General features: G+C 30.0%; 1 protein-coding gene across 8 annotated transcripts in view; it reads left to right on the top strand.

Moving 5' to 3' along the window:
* RyR (Ryanodine receptor) overlaps positions 1 to 25,460 on the top strand; it is a 169,049-nt gene that overhangs the window by 33,261 nt on the left and 110,328 nt on the right. For all 8 annotated transcript variants that reach the window (XM_065511339.1, XM_065511336.1, XM_065511334.1 and 5 more), the window contains exon 2: positions 7,953 to 8,320. In XM_065511339.1, the coding sequence (XP_065367411.1) occupies positions 8,267 to 8,320 (54 nt within the window). In that variant the 5' untranslated portion in view covers positions 7,953 to 8,266. The remainder of the gene's footprint in view (positions 1 to 7,952; positions 8,321 to 25,460) is intronic.

Below are 25,460 nucleotides of genomic sequence, written 5' to 3'. Positions count from 1 at the left end.
TAAAAAATCATTAAAGGTCATGATTACAAATTTTAAATTTTAGAATTCCATAAAATTAAAAAGAAATTACTTCGATTCCAATAATCGTTAAATGAGAATTAAAAACTCAAATTTCACTAGTTGTACCTACTATGGGTTAGCCTAGGGAATGGATTAGAATTTGGCGGATTTCGAGAAAGCTAATTCACAATTTTGCAATTACAAAATCTAATACAGCCCAGTTAAAAATTACATTACATTACAAAAATTTAAAATATATCAAATTTGTCTGTTAATGTGTTTTTGTCCTCTATTGAATTTCGAATACATATAAATTAGACTATAAATATTGTCAAATTATATAATTCTGACCAAATTCTAAAATTAATTTTTAATTATACGTAAAAAAATGGAATATTTTGTTCGTTCTCTAAAGGGTTAAATTAAAAAAAAAAATATGCAAATACTTCTTAGTATAATAAAAATTGTTAGATTTATTTTGGATTATCAATGGTCTAATTGATTTGTGAAATTGTTTAAAAAATGTATCTTTTATCTTAGGTTATTTTAGGGTTATTGAAGTCCATGCCAAAAAAATATATTATTTTTTAATAGTTATGGTTCAATAGAATACTGAAATTGTTCTTTACAAACAAATTTTATGTTTTTTATATTTTTAATAATTTTTAGGATGAGAACCAACTTAGATGTATTGGACAATTTTAAGTCGAGATCTAAAGGGGTTAACTTTAAGATTAAGATGTCCTGAAATCTTTAAATTACGAACACGTAAATTACTATACTAAATCATCAATCTGAAGTTAAATATTAGAAAATATTTTTTATGAAATAATATAAATTTCCTCGAAACCAGAATAGGTATAACTGGATTTATTCATCATTTAGCATTTATGAGAATCGAAAAAATTTTTTTAATTTTTTAAAACTGTTAAAAAATATGTATGGGTAAATAAAATGCAAAAAAATATCAAGGGCCTATATTCAAAAACCTCTATCATAAAAATCCAAAAACTGTTTTTTCGCGTATTACTTGAGTTATGTCACTGATTTCGTATTCTTCAATATTTTTTAAAGCAACTACTGAATCTCACATATAATTGGTTTTTAAAATTTTGCATTATTGGGGACTTTATGATATGATAGAGGGTTTTGCTTCTCAAAAATATTCAATGTGTATATATGAAAATGATCAGATAGAGGGTTTTGCATTTTAATAAAAATAAATTATTTTAATTTCATTTATACTATCTGTCAGTTTTTAACCTGATTTATTTAAGATAACGGGTAATAATACAATATAAGGTACAAAAATTAACAATAAACAATGTTAAACAACAAGTTATAGAAAAAATGTTTTTTTTTTTGAGTTTGATTCCGGTGGTATTACTCTCTTTAAGTCTTGCAAATTCTTCCACTTATTAGGCTGAATTGATAGTGGACCAGAATATTGGTTCAATATGTCCTGTATAAGGTTGAATACGAACAGGCAGATCAATGTGATCTGCATCCAAATTTAATTTATATTTTATGCTACCATCTGGAATATATAAAAGAGATCTTAAATTATATACAGTAGGATAAGTTTGTCATCATTATAATTATTAAAGAAATCATAATTTATATATTCTGCATCAAACGAATCCAGTATTTCTGGCTTCTCTAGTAGTTCTAACGTAATCAATTGGCAAGTGTATAGATTGATTTTTCAATTTAATCTCTATCTTAGCATGGGCACTATCGCACTCCATTTGCATATGACCATTCTTCTGTTTAACAACTTTATTATTTTCCGCAGCAAAATTGGATAGAGCATTAGAATAATGGTTGCGGTAACTCATGGTAATTCAATTCAGAATCGGCTTTCCCTATTTTGATAAATGATTAAAAAATGTCAAATTCCTGTCCAGCATGCAAAAGTATAGTAAGAAAACATGCTTGCAAGAAGAAATTATTCCAAACAAATTTTGAAAATTAATTATTTGAAAAGATAGAGGGTTTTAAATTCAATGTTTGAACTAGGGTGCAACGAAAGTCCAATAAGTGCAAAATAAGGGCCACTCTAATGAACATACATACATATGTATGTAAATGTATTTAGTTTGTGGTAAATATTTCTATGGATTTTACATTTAATTTATAAAATTTCAGAAAATACTAACCAAGTATGTATGCACTTCCACACATCCATACATATTCACACCTACATAAACATACAGTGGCGGTCACAACACATCCATGTCGGATTTGGATACAACTTTGAAATGAACCTTATGAAATGCTATTTAGTCTTTCAATGTATTGTCCTCAGAATGATTCAGTACTCACTTACTCTGCATAAGTTTCAGCTAACCACAAGTTGTTCTATGCTTTTTACTCTCTATAATGTTTGTTTATAACGGCATCAGCTTTGAGTGAGCAAAAAGGTAGATCATTACTTTCGAGAAGAACTCAGATGTTATAAAAAACCAATATGTAGCTCATGTCTGCATTACTTAAGATGTCAGTTGTAAATGAGCTGTCAATAAGTGAACTTGATTTTGAGTTGGGCTCATAAAAGATGCACGGATTGTGAAAGAGTTCAAAATAGATCCATAAAAGTCTTTATTTTCTTTGGAATTGAAAAAAAAATTATAACGCAAATGTTGTCCAATATGTTTTGACCGTTACAGTACATATGCATAGATACTTATTTAGTTTGTTACAATTTTCATAAAATTATTATGTTCGCAAACCTCAAACATGTCGGCTGGGAAATTGTTGGCAAAAACTATTAAAACAAAAGTATAACTACGAAAAGCTCCACATTTGCCAAAGTAACTGTGGTTAGAGTGTTAGTGAACTTTGGGGGGGAAGGACATGAAGATTCATCATAAATTAGTTCAACTACATACATACATATATACGAACATGGATATGTATAAACATCGTTAAAAAAAATTCTTATTCGAAAAGAATTTATACGCGTTTATTTAATGACACATTCGCACAATGGCGAACGTATCTAGCCAACCAACCAGCCCGCCAACTAACCACTGCTCTGCTAAACACCAACCAGCCATTACAACCAAGTTGCAAATACATAAAACTTGCACCACTCTCTCATCGTCAAATGTGTGTGCCTGTGTGCCAGCCCGGAGTAGTTTGTTAAAACCGCATTGCGTTTTATCTCCTTTTGGTTGGTGGAATGTTGTTTTATCTCTTGTTGTTGTGTATTTTCTGCTGTCAGTAGGTGTGTTTGTCAGTTGTATCTCTGTAAAGTATGTCAGTCAATTAGTAGTCAGTCAGTATTTTGCTTTTCCACGTTTTTTTTTGTGTCTCAATGACGACCATTGTACTGACATCCTTGTTTTAACGATTTGTTTTATTTTTTTAAGTTTGAAACTAGTTTTGGTTTGGAGAGCAAATGTTGCATTTGAATCCAGCGGTTTTTTTCTTTCATTCTTTGTGAATACGGCCAATTTTAATTAAGCAGGATTAATGCATACATGCTCATCAACATGGGAGTGGTGATGGCAAGTTTATCATTATCTTTCTCATATTGAACATGCAAGTTGAAATTGCTGTTGAAAAAATATACATTTTTAAATTTTTTCTCTCGAAAGTATTGTAGAAAATAGTTAAAGTGATGGGAGTTTAAATATTACTTTTTTAAATATTACTTAAGAGTTCAGACTTTCATTTAACTCCAAAAAAAACCTGGTATAGAATCTATAATTCATAAATATATTTATACAGGCTTATCGAAGGGAGTAAGGAGGGAGTCGATTTTATGGACCTTCGATTTGAAATTTTGTAAATTGAAAGTGACAGGAAAGACTTCTCCAGCCAAACAATAGAGTTGGATACCCTGCAGAATCAATAGAGTTGTATACCCCACAATTACCGATAAGCACTCCCCCACATGTAAACGTTCAAGAAACCCCTTAATTGAAATAACGGCCCATTCATGAGAGTTGTAATACATTTTCGCTCGGATATACTTAGGTGAAGAAAGTAGATGAAGTGAAGTAATTCCTACAACGTTTCAGACACTTGAAAATGTGTTTAATCCAGTGGATCACACTGTATTCTCATGCCCAGAACATCAAGAGCGTCTGATTCCAAAATATTTTTGTATGAAGAAAAGTGATGGTGTTAGATATAAAAAATTATTGAAAATAGTAGAATTTTCCGTCACAAAAAATTGGCTTAGTCAATTTAACACTTTTTAAGATAAATTTAGTAAATGTGAAGTGGAAACATTTCAAAAAGTGAATCTGAAAAATGCACCATGAATGCATTTTTTGAAAACATTTTTTTTTTAATTTTTTTAAGTTGGATATAATTATATAATTCATAAAACCCTAGGTATAACCAATGTAAATTTTTTTGATTAAAAAAAATTAAATCGTGAATAAAATCACGAGCTTTTAGAAATCAAAAGTAATGAAAATTAATATTTTCAAAGGACTCCAAAGAGTATGTGTTTTCCGAATACCTTCAAAATCGGAAGACCCAGGGTAAAAACTTGCAGTTTTTTGTGTTCTTTGGTGAAACTGTAGTATTATGATGCAACTACACTGTGTGTAATTTTTTGAGTCATGGAAATATAATCATGGAAATATAACCATATACGGACACCACTACGTTATAAAATACCAAAAAAAAGAGTTAAAGTTTAAAGGTTTTTGCAATTTTGATCTTGAAGATGAAGTTTTTTTAATATTATATGTTCAAAATCAGTAAATCAAAATTCCGAACTGTTTGCCAAATATGAGCCTGAGAAAATTATCACTTTTTTTGACACTAAGGCCCCGAATCTTTCGCGTCCCGTAAAAAAGTGCATGGCTTTGGGCAAAACTGGGAGATACAGGTCTTTTTTTTTTGTCTTTTATCACGTACACGCAGAGAAAAAATATAGTTGGGCATGGTTACTGTAACCATTTCAATATTGTTACAAGTTTTTTAACTATATTATAGTCACAGTAACCATTTACATGATTGTGGTAACCATAATATGGTTAACTTACGATTCACATGATTGTCTCAACCATATATATGGTTACAGTAAACATATATATGTTTGTGACAACCATTTATATGATGAAGGACTTATCATATTATGGTGCTCTCGGCTTAAGGCTTATCATAATCTGAGAACAACATATTATGATAAAATTATTCATCATAAATATGGTTGCCACAAACATATACATATATGTTTACTGTAACCATATATATGGTTGAGACAATCATGTGAATCGTAAGTTAACCATATTATGGTTACCACAATCATGTAAATGGTTACTGTGACTATAATATAGTTAAAAAACTTGTAACACTATATAAATGGTTACAGTAACCATGCCCAATTATATTTTTTCTCTGCGTGTAGTGATGTCCGTATATGGTTATTTTTTTTCGTGTAGCACTGTGTTATTCATCATGAATATGCTTGCGTAAAACATATACTTAAATACTACAGAGATATAATGATTGAAGAAGGTGTGAATGGTAACTGTAACATATTGTGGTTACCTCAATCATTTAAATCATCAGTAGCATTGGAAATATTTAGAGCCACCACTTTACTTTCGGTAGAACCGTAAATTTTTCCGATAGAAAGTCTAACATGTCTCCCGTAGAAAAGTTTAGCCACTGCTGGTATAGAACCTGGTCCAGGAGACTTATTTATTATTAAGGTGATATAATAAAATGTTTTTAACAGCACGAGCTCGAAAGAACATATTTCACAAGTAACTATTACTGTTTCGAGCTCGGCTAGTAGTAGACTACTTTCCGGCAAATGAGACTTATTTGCGAATAACTCATCCAAAAGTTTAGTTTTATCAACCGGCTCTATTAGTGTTTGATTATTCTTTAAAAGAGTCGGAATTGATGAACTAACATTATTTTTACACTTTTAACGACTCACAAATATTACTTTTGCACGAAGTCATTGCTCGTATACGCCTTAGTTCTTTGGCACAATTTTGACTGATTAAACCAAAATTTTTGTCTGGGTCAAATCGAAGATTTCTTTAATGCAATGAAAGGTTTCACTACCAGCACAATTTTTGCCATGGCATTGACGCTTCTGTGCAGGAAACTAAATTTCCAATTGAAATTCTGAAGAAAATCTTTAAACGAACGAGCCTTTTCGTGGATAAAATTTGAATGTTTTTAGCTGTCCGTGAAACGAAGTGCGGAGTGTTTTGACCCATTCTGGGAATGACCTATAAAATACTCGATTATGAAAATAATTGTATAGTGCCTTACTCGACATAGATTTAGTCTCTGATATATTTTAGTGTAAAATGTATTTTGTAATGCACAATTTGTGTTAAGACTCTAGTAGCAGACAAGTTAGTTTATGTAACTTTTGACATAGAATATTTCTAAAACCAGACTGTTGATTTGGTGTAACTTTTGACCTTTTATTTCTATGGCAATCTTCAGTTAAGTGTCCTTCAATCTCAGGTTTCGTAATTAGAACTGACCTGATTTGTTATAAAAGTAATATGTACATAATTATTTACCAGACATAAAATTTTACTTATTCATTATTAAAAGTTGAATATTATTTGTCCAAAAAGTTTTAAGCATCTGTCATTGAGATTTTAATTATTTCATGGAGTTTGTCACATTTTAATCAGTCTACAGACATCTTAATCTTTAGATATCATAAAAACTCTTAATTTACGATAAATTATAAATACATTGTTAACCTTTTTCGCTAACAGTTGACAAACTTTATAACAATTTAAAGAAATGTCAAGTGTTTACAAACTTATGAGGCTATGAAAGAAAGAAACAAACAACACAAACAAAAGTAATTAAGAATTGGAACACTGACCTTTTCATTGAAGTGAAGTGAAACCGACAATTTAAAATGCATGTCAACATTTTAAACAAAATACTGTACAAACTACGTATAAATTCTCTCATAAATATATTCATATACACATGAATAGTACCTACATTAGCACACAAAATAGCAAAATATTAAATAATATGAATCAGTTTGATTTAAGTGTCGTAACAATATTCGTTTAATTGGCATTTTGCCCAAAAAATTTATTTGGTCAAATTTAAATTTAATTCCTGGCCGTCTATGAAACTTTTCATTCAATATATTTTTCATATATGTATAATAAAAGTCAAATAAATAAAGAGCGTAAGCTAATAAAGAGAATTCTCTGCAAGAGAACTTTTATTTCAATTCTCACACATGGTAGAGAAAGAATCACAACAAAAACGAAAAACATATGATACCAATACAAATGCAAAGAGTATGGAAAAGAAAGTGAAAATCAAAACAAAATTGAAGAGGAACAACCACAAAGAAGTAGTAACAAGATGTGCTGCCAAATGTCATGCGCAATTTTAACAGCCGTCTGTGAAATAAGCTTTTTGTAAATTCACTTGATTGCGTTGTTTACATTTGCCAGGAGAATTGATACTGGGCCATTTCGTCAATAACAACAATAAAAATAACATTAACAAAGCCAACACACATATGTTTTAGCAAATTTGTATTTATGGTCGTTGCCCTGCCTCTATCGATACTATGGACGCTAAAAGTGATTTTTAAATTGTACCGCAAGCTGTTTATATGACGCTAACATTTACATGCAAATATACATTTAAAATTGAGAAATGAAAATCACATATGAATCACATCACAGCCAATTTGTTGCCAATATTTGTATATTTTTTTTTTATTATTCACACACAAACATTTAGAGCGTATTTTCTGTATTAAATAATGTTAAAATGCGCAATCGACCACATGCAATCGAAAATGAAGAAGCATCTCGTACATCCGGTTTACTTGTTTCTAACATCACGTGTGGATTTTTCACGTTTGAAATTATGTTATTAAAATAAATCTAAATTATAATTTCACTTTTCTATTTTTTTTTTTTTTAAATAATGTCGTGCTAATGTGTATTTTTATTATCTTATTGTAGTTTTTTTCAGTGACAGCCATTTTGTAGACAACAACGGAAATTTGCTGCCAATAAAAGACCAACTAACGAGGTCAACAAACTGACTGCGTGCGTTTACACGCAGAGTTTGTTGCATGTTTAATTCATAAACATTATTTTCTTATTTCTTAAATTTTAATTGCCTAATTTTTGTTTATAATTAAAATAAATTGCAAAGCGATTAATTGTCAAACGTAATAAAAAAGCGAAACAACAGGTGCGGACAAACTTCACAGTTTTGGATTTTCAACAATAAACTTTAAAGCTGAGGTCATTTTTACGAATAATAAGCAAAAATGGCTGAAGCCGAAGGAGGTTCTGAGCAGGATGATGTTTCATTCTTGAGGACGGTAAGTGTTTATATGTCTTTTGTTGTCTATTTATATATTTTTCCGTATACTTAATAATTATATATTACCAGTATCGTTTGCGTATACTTAATAATTATTTATTTAAAGAGGTTTAAAAATATTACTCATACGTTAGGTAGGCTGTATGGTAAATATGGTTTGATTGATTAATTGATTTGAAAAAAAAGTCAGTTATTATTCTTGTAATACAGCTACAAAATTGATGTTATAATAAAATAAACTAAATAATTATAACTACCATGGCTTACGTGTTAGCAATAAATTAAAATTTGAATGTATATATTTCATTCCGACAATTATTGTTATCAACTGTTATACTATTAGAAAATAGCGACCACTCCACTTGTTGCGGCCAATGACTAATCACACAATCCTAATTTGCAGAAATATCTATAAATCAACATTCAATGCAAATTGTTGGCTTTATTTATTGTATAATGATAAGAAAAGACAAAGAAATTCACAAAAATCCATGTTCATGAAAAGTAGCAACAAAAAAAAAGCACAAAAATTATTTTTAATTATTTTTTAATTTTTATTTTTTTACTTTAAAATTCTTATGTAAAAAAATATTTACTTTTTAGCACGTAGATGTAAAAAAATAGAAATATTGCTTAAATAAACAGAAAAAATAAGAATGTTGTTAATATTTTCCAAAAAAAAGCATTCTTGTCCTGTCTGATAATTATGCATAGTTACATGGAATGATAATGTCTATTAGGGTATTAATACCAGTAATGATAGTTCGACTAAACGAATAATTTCTTACGAATAATTATTCGAATAATTTAAAAATTAGCATTTTCGAATAATGAATAATTCGAACAATTTTATGTAGAATTGTCGATAAATGTATTAAATTGCTTAAAATTTTTTCATAATTCCAAATAAGTAATAATGAATTACAAAAATTGTATTGTTTCTGAAATTCGACAATTAACTAAAGATAAAGGGAGTCTTTCGATCACTCTAGAAGAGTGGGCCGATAGCTCCTCCTATAGATATATAAATATTACTGCAAGAAGTTACAATTTGAAAACAAGTCTTTCAAAATGTTTAATTTAGGACTTGATCCAATGAAAATAAAAGGTACGGAATAAAATATTTGTTATTTAGTAAAACAAAAGATTTTAGAATTGATTTCGAAACAGAAATTTTAGCGCCTAAATATGAATATATGCTGGAGCAATATTAGCAGAATCGCAATTAATAATCAAAATATTAACTTAGATTAAAGTTGTGTTGAAAGTGATATGACGAAAGTGATATGACATGTATATGACGTCATATCGACGAAGGCCATGATCTTAAAATATATATATAAGTGGTGTTATTAAAAGCTTACGTACGTTTAAATAGACGAAGGCCATGATCTTAAAATATATATATAAGTGGTGTTATTAAAAGCTTAAGTACGTAATAAATCTAATGATAAATACAAAATATTGCAAACTTAGGTTTTGTTGCACGAATAACATGGAGTTCGTCTTATACATGATGTTAAACATCGTTGGACATCTTTGTCTAACATGATAATAAACTTTTCGCGTATTTATAAATGCGTTAATCATGCGCTGTCTAACTTCAAATTAGCCACGTTTACTGAAAATGATATCAAACTTTGGACAGATTTGTGTAATTCCCACAAAGATTCGACAACGTTATTAGAGCTTGAGGGTATACTACAATGTATTATATATAATTTAGAAAAAGTGACTAATTCATTTACTAAAGAATTAGTTACTCATTTTAAAACCCAAATTATTGAACGATATAAAATACGTTCTTAATACCTTAATGTCCAACTAGCTCAAATTTTTTAAAGCATAGCTCCAAAACGGAAACTAAAGGGTTTGCTAGTCAATTATTGTTCGGGAGGGAATCTGATCAGAATATTTCTGATGAAAATTTAATGATGGACTTTGTTTTCGAATGTTTTTTTTAACATTATCAGCAGTTGAATTGTTAACTTTAACGTTATTTTTTGTTTTTCTTTAACAATAGAATATTAAAAAACCTACACCAAAACTTCATTGTTTAATTTTTTAAAAAACTATTCGAATAATTTGATTAATTTTAAACGTGTGATAGAATTATTCGAAAAAGTTAAAAACTTTTATTCGAATAATTCGTTTTATTCCAATAAGAGAAAAATGTCCTAAAATACATAGAAATGTATACTGGCTGAAGATTTGGAATCCAAAATGCCATCATTACCACTAAATGATTGGTTAATTTTATCGACGCACAGTAGGGTATATCTGCATATTCCAAATTATTGGTCCGATTGTACAAAAAATGTATGAACGAATCGTACATGCGGACTTAAGTTTGTTCTAAAATTCTGTATAAAAGAACTTGTTTCATCTCGGGGAGGCAGAGGCCCTGAATTTGAATTACTACATGACTCGTATTTATGTAATATGTATTTGTATTAGGCTGCTACACAAAAATATATTTGTTTTGGATAAGTATATTTTTGTTCTTTATATCACTTCAGAAATTGCAGATGCTCAAAACGGCAACCAATATAAATAAATTTTGTAAGTACAGGTCTACTGAAAATACACATTTACATACAGCCATATGTACTTATATGTAGCATATTTAATTTACATGGTAAATTGAACTCAAATAGACCAATTTTATTATATTTTGGCCAATAATAACAATAATAGAAATCAACTATTAAAACTACTTCACATTCATGCACATATACATACTCAATGTAGTCACCCTCGAACTTTTGCTACCAAACTCTCCCAGCAGTTCTAGGTGATTATTTACCTGTTATTTGGAGTGACAACTAGTTAGCTGCGTGTCTAGTTATTTTATACCAATTGAATTTTCACAACATGTCAAATGACCAAAAATATATAAATTGAAGTCAGCCAAGTGATCAGATATCTTTGACTACTTATAAAACTGCGGGGCTATTACAGCAAAAGCCAATATAATTCGTTCGAATATCTAAAGTTGTAGAGATTGCGCCTTTTGTTTTGTTTTGCAGTTGTATTTGTGATTATTGTTGTTGTTGCTATTGTGATTATTGTCGATACTTTCCTATATGTAACTCGTTAATAATTGTATGTTTAATGAAGTGTTTTATATGACTGTATTCATACACCACGTATTCATTGTTTCTGTTTGTATTCTGAGTTACAAAAGGGCTCTGTATAGGCCTTGAAACATTGTACACATTTGGTTTAAATCCTGCTACGCATAATTAAATCTTTATTTGCGTTAAACTTAATTGATTTTATCATCGAAAGTTATAAGAGGCATATTGTTACGCTTTGAAAGCTTACATACAACTATTTACCTAATCGTTACTTTATTTAGTATGGATTTTATTTTATATTATCCTTTATTTTTTATAAACTAAATTAAATTGAAACAATAATCTAAATAATTTAGATACAGATTTTTTATTAAATTTGTATTTAAATGAAAAGGAGTCGAAAAATGGTTTTATTTGGATTAAAAATTAAATTATATCTTAAATACACACAGAAAAATATTGCTTGGAAAACGACTACGATAATAACATTTAATAAGAATAACTAAAATTTTATTACATTTATCAACAAATTCTAATTGCAACTTATTATCCATATTTTTAATATGGAAATTTTAAGTGTTTTCTATTTTAAAGCAGTCATTTCTCAGCAGTTCTGTCCAGAACTAGTGATTTTACCTATCATTTATGGTGACAACTAGTTACATAACTAGCTACGTGACTAGTTATTTTAACACGTTCATGTCCAGCAGAGGGTTAATTGATCATTTTGGATAACTTAGAGACAAATGCTCTATACGATTAATGTTTAAAGTGGCTATACTATAGTTTACTTAGAGACACTTACATGGGATGTATAAAGTAACCAATTGACTTCTATCTGCATTAAAATAGCACATACGTGTCAAATGACCCAAAATATATAAATTGGAGTTAGCCAATAAAGGTTATGAGATGAAAATAAAGGTTGGATGCTACTTTACAGCACGATCAAAATATTGATGATTTTAAAAATAAAGTGAATTTTTAGGTCATATTTTGATTTTTTTAATCATATTTTAGGCGCATATTTTCCAATAATAAATGCATGAAAATCTGCCCCCTAAAGAAAATGAACAGTATGTTTTATAAGCTTTATCTAGGGCTTTTTAAGTTTTAGACAAATCATACTAAATTTGCAAGCGTTTAAAAAATTTGCATGTCTAAGTTGAAATACTTGGAGATGTCACAGCTCCGCTCCTGAGTGATAAGGCATTGCTTCTTATCACTCAAAATGTATACTAATCGGATCATCCAGTTAAAAATAACAGATTTATTTCCAAAATATTTTGATTATGTCCCACTATGCATCTTTGAACTTTCACCTTCAATGTACGAGTGGCTGTGGTCTTGTTTCCTCAGACTTTTGACTTAAAATATAACCATAAAATGAAATCCAAAGGTGTTAAATCACACGATCTAGAGACCAATTTTGATCACAGAAATGGAAGGGAAAAAGTAATTGCTTAAAAAGTCTTACTTTCATATAAGTGCACAGTGCGGCCAAAGGCACCTTTGTCCGGCAAAAAGTCGAAAAATGTACAAAATGATCCACAAATTAATATATGGGGGTTTTTGGGGTCGCTGATTACGAATCCGTTATCAGGATTAGCAAATTTAAAATGGCCGACCTAATATGGCGTCATTTCATACAAAAAAACGTGTAAAAAATTAAATGAATTTGCTAATTGATTAAAAGTTTTTGTTTTGATATTATTGGGGTATATAATTCAAAATTTACAAATTTACAATGGTGAAATGCAATATGGCAATGTTACATACTAAAATGCATACGTATTTGTGAAGCTCTACCTTAGTTCACGTTTTCGAGAGTTTACTATATATTTCTATATATAAATGTGGTGTTGTATTTTATGTTATTTCATGTACATTAAAGCGTACCACCTTACAAACAAAAAAACATCCGCCATAAACCCTCTAGTAAGTATTTTTGCAAGACAGTTACCAAAAAAAATTAAATTTTTTTTGCCGAACGTAGGGCAACTTGCAAATACTTGCAGTTGAATTTTATTTTATTTGTTAAATAATACTTTGACTTATTACCTCCAATAGCTTAGAGAGCAGGAATAAGCAAGAAAAAAAATTGCACTCAATCACATCACTTTTGTTTAAATAATAAAGTGATATACACTGAATCAATTAAGTCTCCGTACAGACATACTCATAATATAAACTTGCAATTTATGGTCACTTTTCAATACATATTTAAACCATTTTTTAATTCATTTTATAAAAAATCTTATAAACTAGAAATCAATATAAAAAACTACAAAATTTTCATTAAAAATATAAAAATTTACATAAATTCAATAATTGTACGAAAAGTATCGCCAAAAAAGTCTCCATACAGTTAACCGTTTTAAGGCAAGGAATCCCAATATTAATCTTAATTGAATTTAATATGTGGTAGGTCCTCCTTTCTGAGCAATTGCAGCATTTTAATGGCTTTGCACGGAATGGACCAGCTTTGTTGTTGTCAGGGAATCTATTTTATACCACTCTTCCATTATAACGGCTTTTAGCTGATCTTTACTCGTTACATTGTGCTGCCGAATCTTTCTTTCCAAGTGATCCCATAGATGCTCAATCGGGTTGAGATCAGGTGACTGAGCTGAGCGATTTAAGTGCTTAGGAATATTATAAATAAGACATTCCTTTACTAATCTAGAGGTGTGTTTGAGATAGTTGTATTGTTGGAAGCAATACAAACGTCCCAAGCCTAATTTTTCTTTTAATATATTAAGGTATGCATATTTATCCATCGCGTTTTCAACAAAAATAAGATTTCCCACCCCAGATGAAGCCATGCAACCCCGAACAATAAAGTTACCTCCTCCATGCTTTACGGTTAGCGACAAATGCTTCGGATTCATTTCAATATTTCGCTTTCTCTATAACATTTCTCTTCCATCAGAACCAATGACATTCAATTTACTTTCATCGCTAAAAATAACTCGATCCCAAAATAAAAGTTTTTTATCAATATGCTCGATAGCGTAATCCAATCTCTTTTTCATGTTCACTTTTCAAACAAGGGGCTTCTTACGGCTTACTCGACCATTGTATCAATTTAGTTTAAGAGCGTTTCTTACAGTTTAGGGGTTTACCGTTAATTCATCACTAGTTTTCAAGTTTCCCGCAATTACACATGCGTCAATTTTTGGATTACCTTCTACAAATCGTACAATTCTTCTCTCTAAGTGCTGGTCTATTTTTCTTGCATGGTAAGTTCTTTGTTTATTTGCCATTGTTCCGGTTTTTTTGAACCATTAAAATTTGTTTATTTTTGGATTCCCTGACAACAACAAAGCTGGTCCATTCCATGCACAGCCATTAAAATGAAGCAATTGCTCAGAAAGGAGGACCTACCACATATTAAATGCAATTAAGTTTAATACTGGCATTCCTTGCCTTAAAATAGTTAACTGTACGGAGACTTTTTTGGTGATACTTTTCGTACAATTATTGCATTTATGTAAATTTTTATGATTTTAAGGAAAATTTTTGTATTTCTTTTATGTTGATTTCTGGTTTATACGATTTTTTATAAAATGAATTAAAAAAAGGTTTAAATATGTATTGAAAAGTGACCATAAATTGCTAGTTTATATTATGAGTATGTCTGTACGGAGACTTAATTGATTCAGTGTATATGTAAGGCACTTTCTAACAATTTACTATTTAAAAAATTTACATTCAGATTTTGATTTTACGTATTGTACTTATTTTGTTTCGTTTGATTTGCTTGATTACAAAAACTTTGACATGTGTTTAACAGAAACTCCTACTAGTCGATTTTCCTACGGTAGTGTGCCGTTCATGTTAAGGCCTCATTCAAACTGAAATTATGAAGGGCATTTGAGGCAAAAGACCTTACTATGACAATTTTTCATCTCCTAGAGCATTTCTTTAACCAACCCAATGACAAAAAACCCCCAAATAAACACTTGTTTTTTCGACTTTTGGCCGGACTGTGAAGTGTCTCAAGTCCAAAATGAACAATAAAATCGCTGTCACCTCGTGTAATGCTTAACTTTTAACAACGCAAAACTGTCAGATATCAAGCTGTAACATTTTGGTTAGCAACGCTTAACTTCACTATTGTCGACAAATTTAAATCTATCGTAAATTTTGTGACACTCATTATAAGTAATAGGTGGAATTTAAACTTATACCACTTGATTGTAAGTATTTTGTCACAAATGTTACCAAACTTGATAGAATTTTATAATTAAAATCTACAGTAAAATGTTACTTTCTCAATAAATTCCAATACTAAAATACAACTTCCTTGGAAATTACATTGTCTTCATACCAGGACAAATTGACGGTTTGACATAATCGATTAAGACAACATAACCATGTGTTGCGGTATCTTCGCTATTCCACAATCCAAAGCTTACACACCATAATATATTGTCATCATTAACGACATTAGAAACGTCATCATCATCCACATAATTAGCATCGCACTGAATATAGGACTCACAATATACATATCGTTAGCTTAGTGTGTAAACGTGCCAAGTCCACTTTATATAAAAACTAAGATTTAATGAAAAAACATAAGAATAAATAAAAATACACAGTTTTCTTAAAATACGTGTAGGATGATTTCGTTTTTGTTCATTTTTATGCAAAACGTCCATTAAAAATTTTTAAATTTATTGATATCCATTGCCTCTTGAGGTTAACTCTAATGATAGATAAGTCCCAAAAGAGATTTATAATTCGTCAAGGTACTTATCAATACATATCAATAGTTAAGTGCATTACCAACATTTTGTGTGTCATATGTAAAATTTGTGAAAAGGGACTTGGCACGTTTGCACACTAAGCTAACGATATATATTTTGTATATATGTATATGTTTATTTGTCATTAACCACTACCATTAATAGCAAATAGATATTAGCCTGGCATACTTAAAATACGCCATGATCTTTTTATTGTCAATGCGTAAAAATTTCAATAAAAATCCTTAAATTTAGCTCACAACATTTGGGTACAATTCAAACTTATGATGTGAATGACGCTGTTGTTGTAGTCCTTGTTGTTATTGACTGAATTCAAATAGCATGTCAATGGTTGGCAAAAACTAATCAATACGAATATATGACTTGGTTTCGTATGTAGTTTTCGGCCAATAGGTCCCTAATAGGGATAATAAAAACAGAAAAACAAAACTTACAAACTCTCACACATGTGCGATAACAACAACAGCAACAATCACACGAAAAGCATCAAACTTTTCTACAAAATTCAACAAAAACATAATAAAATGGTCGATTGGTTTGCAACACACAAATATTTACAAGTTCTACTACACACATATTGTGTACATAAACACACATGCTAGTAACTAGTTACTACATGCTTCACTCTCATTATAATGGAGTATAAAAGAAAAACTTAAAAGCACGCACCCACCCATCCAAACGAGCACACAATCGATATGTACATTAAGGTGGCCCTTATTTAGCACTTTTTGGAATTTCTCAAGCTTTATCAAAATCAAATAACCTTTAGAGTTTGTTTATTTTATTTGGTTCAAATTAGAAATATCTACCAAAAAAGTAAAGCCACGTTCACAATGATGGAGTACTCCACTCCGCAGCAAATAATATTTATTTCTCTTTTGTATTTATTTGATTTCAAATTTTTATTCCATCAAAGTGTTAATTACACAGTGCAACACGAAAAAAAATAACCATATACGAACACCAAAAAACGATGGACCCTAAAACAAAAGATCCGTGACTCCCAGTTTTGCTCAAAGTCATGCACTTTTTTATGGGTCCCCAAAGATTTGGGGCCTCGGTGTTATTTTTGTAAAAAGAGATATTTTCTTAGGCTCATATCTTGCAAACAGTTCGGAATTTTGATTTACGCTCTGAGGCAAAGTTGTAGCCCTTGTCATAAATAAATTTAATTTACAAGCATACCTAAACAAAAGCGGCAAGCGTTTTCTAGTTGTAAAAATTTCTCATACCCATACAATTTGTATGGAGCATACTGAAATAACGTGGCGGCAACGCTTTGCAATTGGAAAATCCAATTTTTGGCAGCGCGTTTAATAGTGAAGTTAGTTGCAAAACATAATAAATGTAAACACATACATACAAAAGGAAAAACATATAAGCAAGAAACTCATTTTTTAAACTTCAATATTTAGTTTTTTATAAAATTTTTGCTTACAAATCGCAAAACAAAAATCAGAAACACCTATGTTGTAATGTACATTATTGTTTAAATAATCCGGGTTGTTATATTTATTTTTTTGATAACTTTGTTTGACGTGGCTTTGACGCTTTTATTTAGGTAGAACATTTCAGCGTTAAAGTGAAGCGGAAAAAAAAGTTCCGCCTAACGCTTTTGTTTAGGTAGGCCTGTTAGAAATTAATGTTTTTTAATGATGCCAAAAAGTATGTTTTAGTTTATAATAATTTAATAGTTTAAGGTCCAAACAGGTTCATATGTTCTAGAAAGTTGTATACTGAGATCTTAGGTACATTTTTGTAGTTGATTGTTTCATTGAATTTTGAACGGGTTGCTATCTATGGACATGAACAAGGGAAAAAATTTAAAAAAATCGAATTTTTAAAAGTTTTTTTTTGGCGATTTGAGCTTGAATATGAAGTTTTTTGATTTTACATGTTCACAATTTTTATGAACAATGGATTATCAAATATTCCTTGAGAAGGTCTAAAAATCTCATTGAGTTCAAGAGATTTTTTTTTATTTTGCTCGAATTTTTCACAAAAATTTCCCTAAAGTTTTTATTTTGGTCCGAAAGATCCGAAAAGAGAATTTAGTTTATAATTTCCTAGAAATTCAAAATTAAGTAATCGCAAACAAAAACACCAATCAGAAATTCAATATTAGAAAACATACAACGAAATGTTTTTTAAGAACAATTTCAATAAATTGATGACCAAAAACAAAATCCCCACACTACAACAGTTAAAATTTGCATTTTTAATCCTCATTTAGCGTTTATAGGAACTTTTAATTTCATGAAATTTGTAAAATTTTGGATTTGAGATTTGCATGAAATTTGTTTAGTATCAAGTCATAGTGGATTAGCGATGGCATTATATTGTATATTTACATCTATCGAATGATTCTACCTTAGTGACCGAATTTTACGGTTGCGGCTACAGTATTTTAGAAGGGGTAACAAAAGTTTGATTGCTTCAACCGAAATTCTTCTTTATCAACTGCCTTTCTGTTGTTGGAACCCAAAAATTATATGTGTACAACCGAAGTTTGATTGCTTCAACCGAAATTCTTCTTTATCAACTGCCTCTAAACGTTATCCGATTTTACTCAAATTTTCAGCATATGTTTATTAGATGACGGACCTTGGGAGCATCGTAAATTCAAACAATACAAAATAAGAGCCACCCTAAAATATTTCTATGTATACATATGTATATTTAAGTATGTGTGTGTATAAAATATTTAGAATGAATTAACATATACCTACATACTTAGTGCTTTTGCAAAGACTTTTCATATAGGAAATGCTTTGAATGACATGATACAGGTGGTCAATATTGCTGCGTAAACTATTTACGTACGTGAACCATTGAATCGCCATTAAATTTTCATATACATAGTACGTATAATTGAGTTAGATGGATGCCACTATAAATGAATACTGGAAGGAGATTATGTGGATGCATAACATCACATTAAATTGGAATCATAAAACGTTCAAATTATTACATTATTATGGAATACTCATAATAGGCTAATTATATATCGGTTTTCTTTTTGTTTCAATCGAAGTCTGCTTAATTAGAACACTTTCAGAAACAACATAAGCCGTTCAATATTATCAGAAATGACGAACTACGAATTAATAGTTATTTACGAATAACAACAAAAGACAATACTACGACTTAAAATTTTAGTTCATCCAATGCGTTACCCAACATAAAGGTCAATTAATTTGTTATTAAACTATTGTTATAAAGTAAATATTATTATTTTTTTAGCATATACCACCAATAGCGGGAGGATATTATGTCTTCCTTCTGTAATGAACGTCTCGTAATCAAATTACAGATCGCAATTTTGTTATTTGCTACATATTCCTTCATCGATCCATAGAAGAAGGCTATAATACTAATGTCACCTACCCCCATACAAATGTCATTCCGCAATTGCGCTCACAAATAAGCTAAACATGTGTCGTGGTAAAATCCAACACAAAACTTTTCTAAAGACGCAAAAATAATACTACGCAATGCATAATAATTGGATCCAGCTTTAACGCTCATAAATAACCCTTCGCAATTAGACCTATTTCCCATATAAGAAACCCGAAAAATAACTTGCACATGTCATATAAGTAGGGGGCGGATTTATATGCAAGTGCACGTTTTTTCTCGAACGTCCAAATACAATGTTGACTAATTACACTAGTTTACAAATCAAACATTTTTGTTTGCTCATGGAATGAAACTTATATTTTTGAGAAGAGCTAGGGACGCTAGTTAATTGACCATTTTTTGTTTCCCACCTATACGTCAAAATTTTGAGATATATGGGTTTTTATTTTTCACCTGCCCTGAGTATTATTAATGCATACTGTAGTGTACCGAATTGTAGGAATTAAGTATTTACATCGTTTTTGGGTACTCAACACTCTGGCGAAGCTACTAGATACTTTCAGAGTTGTATTCTTTGACAAATTCCAAAAAAAAAATTAACTGGACAAAATAAATACTGTTTAAAAGTACATTTTTCCTGTAGATAAACGTTAATAAATCGCTATTATATATAAAACTCTAAAGTAAAAACTATTTTAAAATGTCTTCTAGAAAGCGTAAAATAAACCCAGACCATTTTTGTTTTATTTGCGGAAAATTATTCAGTCAAATCGAGGTTTTCCTATAACACAAACACTGCAAAATGCTTATTTACATTAAAAAATTTCGTAAAAGATTTAGATAAGACAAAACCAGCATTTCAATATTTATGCAGCGTGTTCTCGAGTCTTTCTGAGGCTAAACTAAAAGAAGGGATATTTGAGGGTCCTCAAATAAGAAAAATTTTGGTTGATACCAAATTTGAGTGTCTATTAACCGATGTTGAAAATGCAGCATGGAATTATTATAAACTTGTTGTTCAAGAATTTTTTGGGGAATAAGAAAAGTCAAAATTACAGAGATATTGTTGCGTATTTATTATATAATTTTGAACTGATGGGTGTAAATATATCCCTTAAAATTCACTATTTACATTCTCATGTGGATATTTTCTCGGAAAACCTCGGACACATGAGTGACGAATATGGAGAGCGTTTTCATCAAGATTTGAAGTTTTGCGAGAGGAATTATCAAGATTTTTGGGATCAGAATATGCTAGCAGACTAATGTTGAAGTGTCGTGAGGGAGACAAATGAAAATAATTATAAAAAGAGGACTAAATACTTCACTTTTAATTTGTTTGTTATAATTTAATGTACATTTTTATATGTTTCGTTTTTAATAAATATCTCAAAAGTTTGACGTCCAGGATTTTTTTTAATATTTTTTTTCGAAGTTAAAAGACCTAAATACACAAATCCCCATATGTTTCAATTCATGAGCAAAAACCTTGTAAACTAGTGTTATCTATCCGAATCACACATTTTGCAGTAAAATGGCATCGATATATATATTATCCAAATTTGTAATATTTTTTTTTTTGTCTCAATGGGCAACATATTGTCTGGAAAATTTTTTTTTGTCGAATTGGTTATAGAAATAGCATTAAATGTTATCGACTAACATCTTTCGACATCAAGAAACTGACATTAAGTCTTCTTCATTTCTCCATCAGCAATTGAAAATTATCATTTCAAAACATTTAGCTTCAAAAAAGTTTAGAGTTTTTTATGTATCATAAATTCATTAAATGTATCGAATACATTCATATTTGTTTTCATTTCAATTTCGATTTATAAGAGATTTCGTTATCGAAAGATTTTGAAATTTCAGATACACAGTTACCGCTCCTGGAGATTGTCTAGGAGACTGTCCTGATTTTAGCTATCATTTAGGATGACAACTAGTTACATAAAAAGCTACATGAGTAGTTATTTTAACACGTGCAAGTCCTAAGCAGAGGGTCAGTTGACCCTTTTGGAATAATTAGAGACAAATGCACCACACAATTTAAAGAGACTACACTATAGATAACTTAGATACACTTAAGTTACAATTGTCTTTAAAGTAACCAATTGACTTCTTTCTGCATTACAAATATCAAATACGTTTACTGTCTATAAGGTATACATTTACTCAGTACATTTACTCAGCACGATCAAAATATTGCCGATTTTAAAAGGCAATTCTTTTTATTCTATTCTATATTTTTAATATGTTTTATGCTGTCTTGTTCAGTTTTTACCCCAGATTAAATATCGTTAACAATGACATAGAAGTTTCAAGTTACATGAACGTTATTAGTAAACCAAAGAAAAAAATCTGAAATTAAAATTTTGTGACCAAAACCTTAATTTTCTAGAAATCCGTTCATTACATTTGTTATCCTCATTATCGTTTATTACAATCGATAATATCATGCCACAAATGGTAGGGGTCAGTGATTGGCGGCGATTCTGCTCACCGGTAAATGTTATATCGGTAAAAAAAGCAATATAGTCCCGGCGTTTCACTGGGTCAGTTCTAAGAATCGAAATATATCGATTTGAAGTTAGTGAGCCTTTTTCATATATTTTGGCCATCTAAATGTCCGAATATCGCAAAGTGATGTTCAGCAATAAAGTCAATAAAGAGAAATGCTATTTTTGGTTTTCATTGAGTGGGATACTGGAAAATCAGTTTTTCATTATTTTTTTCGTAAGTTATCTAACAAAACTCAATTAAAATCATCCAATAAATATACCCAGAGAAAAACTATTAAAAAAGTATAGTCGGGCAAGCCCTACCATATGATACCCTACGCCGAGTATATGATTATAAACAGTTTTCTTTTGATATGAAACTTATTTGTATTGAATCTTATTTGAATACAAACATTTTTAAGATATTTATGCTCGATAAAGAGATTTTCGGAAGTGGGCCTTATATGAAAATTATGGACCAATCGTCACATAATTTGGGATGATGATTTGCGTATATGTGAAATATATTTGTGTTGAATTTTATTTGGATACTAACACATTTCAGAGATTTATGCACATTAATGAAATTTTCGAGAATGGTGCTTATATGGGAGCTATGGCATATTGTGGGCCGATCGGTACTAAATTTGGTAGTACGAGTTCAGCTTGTATAAAACTTATTTGTGCTAAATTTGGTTTGGATACGTTTATAATTAAGGTATTTATGAGAGCTTAACCATTTTCAGATAAGAGCAGTTGTATGGAGGCTATAAAAAATGTCGACCTGTAGTTTGATTACAAGGTTTACATGGACAGACGGACGAACATCGCTTAATCGACTCAGAATGATCCTGAGTAGATTGGTATACTTTAAGGTCCGTGTTAGGGCAATATTTTTGCATATTACAAACATCAGCACATCTGGCTAGCTTGATGAACCCAGAACCATTAATTGCTGAAAAGGGTTGACAATCTTCGTCCATGTAACACATGTATGAATGTCTTCTGCTGAAACACTTGTTAAAGATGTTGACTCTTTAATGAATTTGGAGCACTTGTGGCGACTTAAATTAGACATTTGGCTTGGTATATACTTGAGATCTTGGAACATGTGCTGCAGTATAAATATCCTTCTAATATAGATTCATCTTCTTTTATTATTTCGGATAATATGTTCCACACTGAACTTTTTCCTTTGCGACGCGGTGACAAGGTGTAAACATTTTTAGATATTTCATCTAGCACAAAAGCTTGGTCTTCTGGCATTTCTTAAAAGTGAAAGTTTTTTATTTCTATTCTATTGTTTCCTGAATATTTTGATTTTATTCAATATCAGTTTTTTTATTCATATTATTGAATTACTGACAATGTGTTTGAGTATAAAATTATGCTTTGATTTTATTCCGAAACAAAAAATAGTTTTATTCAAAAATATGAATAAAACATGTTTGATCATAGTATTCACAATCATTGAAATGAAATGTTTGCCAGAACAATTTTGATTTTATTCAATATTGAGTTTTGTTCAATGATTAAGGGCCATTATTACAACTTGCCCTTATAGTTAAAGGTAACTTTAAGCAATGGTAAAAGGTACCCTTAAAGGTAACTTTAACTATAACGGCAAGTTGTAATAATGGCCCTAAATGTGATTAAAAAATTTATTATATGATTAAATCAAGAAAAAAGTGAATTTTGCAGTTCTCTGGTATACATAAATATATTTTTTTAATTCGATTTCTTTTCATTATTAAACATTTTTAATTTTTTTGAAAATATATCTTCCAAAAATTTACTTGTTTAGCAAAACCCCAATAGTTGCCAATAAACTATGTTTTAAAGACTATAGAAAAGGTGGTTAGTAAAGAGACCCCTAAACCTCTAAGAGATAAATATTAAAAATTATAAATAGTGTGCAAACGCCATATATTTTACAGAAGAAGTTTTATTACTTAAATCAAGTTTTGTGCCATTATATACATAATAACGTAGTTATGCTCAATTCCAATTGACCGAGATAATAATTTTGCACGTTTTCATACCAAAAAATGGACTTGGAATAAAAATTTAAATATTTTTAAGCAAATATGTATTGTATTTTGACTTATTCTAACGTCTTGTATTAAAATCTCAATTTCCATAAGTAGTGAACTTAGCACGTTTTCTCACTAAGCTAACGACAAACATATAAAATTCTAAGAAAATTCCCTAAATGTTGAATATTTTAATTAATACAGTTATTTCGGCCAGAGGTTGGTTGCTCATTCAATGCACATTGTCCAACCCTACGTACTTCACACACACTCACAAAATAAAACAATAGCATTTAAAGGGACAAATATTTGTTCTATTTTCATCTTTGATGCCCAATTTTGTTGTTATCGTTGTTGGCGATTGTTGGATATTACTACATACTGGCAGGGATAGTTGTCGTTGTTGTTGCTATTGTTGTTGTCCTTCTCAATATGGCTGTTTGTTATTGGCCAATTAATTGGAAAAAGCTTAAGCATTTTGGCATGTTTTGAATTTTTAAAGCATGATTGTTTTGTGTTGATGTTATTGTTGTTGTTGTAGATGTAGATGTTGCCTTGAAAAATGGATAATTGCCAAAGGATAGACAAATTTGTATGTGATTCTGTTTGAGCCAATGTGTGGGTGAGTCAATGAGTGAGTGAGTGAGCGAGCAATGGGGGGTGATATATTTACATACATATGTGCATGTTCACATTCGTAGAAAACAACAGTCTGTTGGATTTGTTTGTATTTTTATTGAATACTAATGTTATTTGATGTTAAACGTGTTATTATTGTTTTTCTTCACCATCTACTACACCGCCTTATCTCTTGACTCTTGTAACTACGAGCGCAATTCTAGCTGAGGTCCTTCAGGTCCTTGTGTTTTAACAGTTTTCTAGTTTCACATGTTTGTGATTGTAATTCGAAATACTAATGCTGATATTTGTTGGATCATTAATTTTTATTTTTATTGACGATATCTTAAGCTTCCTTTGATATTTTACCGACCTTACGATAACTTTATCCCAACACACATCCTCATGAAATATATTCAAATCCATAGATATTTGTGTAAGTCTTTGTATACTTTGAAATAACTTTTTTTTATATTGTATAAATGTATTGGTAATTTGACTTCCTCAAAACAATCTTCAACACTACCACCACGTATACATAAACTTTTATTGTGTTTTATTGTATGTGTGAAATTCTCTTCAGCTTAAGTGAGTCTGAGATTGTATTAGTGAGTGTGTATGAGTGTATTTGTGTTATCATTTATGCATACATAATGTCATTCATCCAACCATTCATTCATTCATTTGTTTGTTGTCTGTCGCTAATTGTATGCGTGCTCAACATTTATGATTGTCAATTGTTATCACCAACATCGTCGTCAATGCCAA

This window comes from Calliphora vicina, chromosome 5 (genome assembly GCF_958450345.1).
Source record: "Calliphora vicina chromosome 5, idCalVici1.1, whole genome shotgun sequence".
In the NCBI taxonomy this organism is placed as follows: Eukaryota; Metazoa; Arthropoda; class Insecta; order Diptera; family Calliphoridae; genus Calliphora; species Calliphora vicina.
This window is presented reverse-complemented; position numbering and strand designations above follow the sequence as displayed.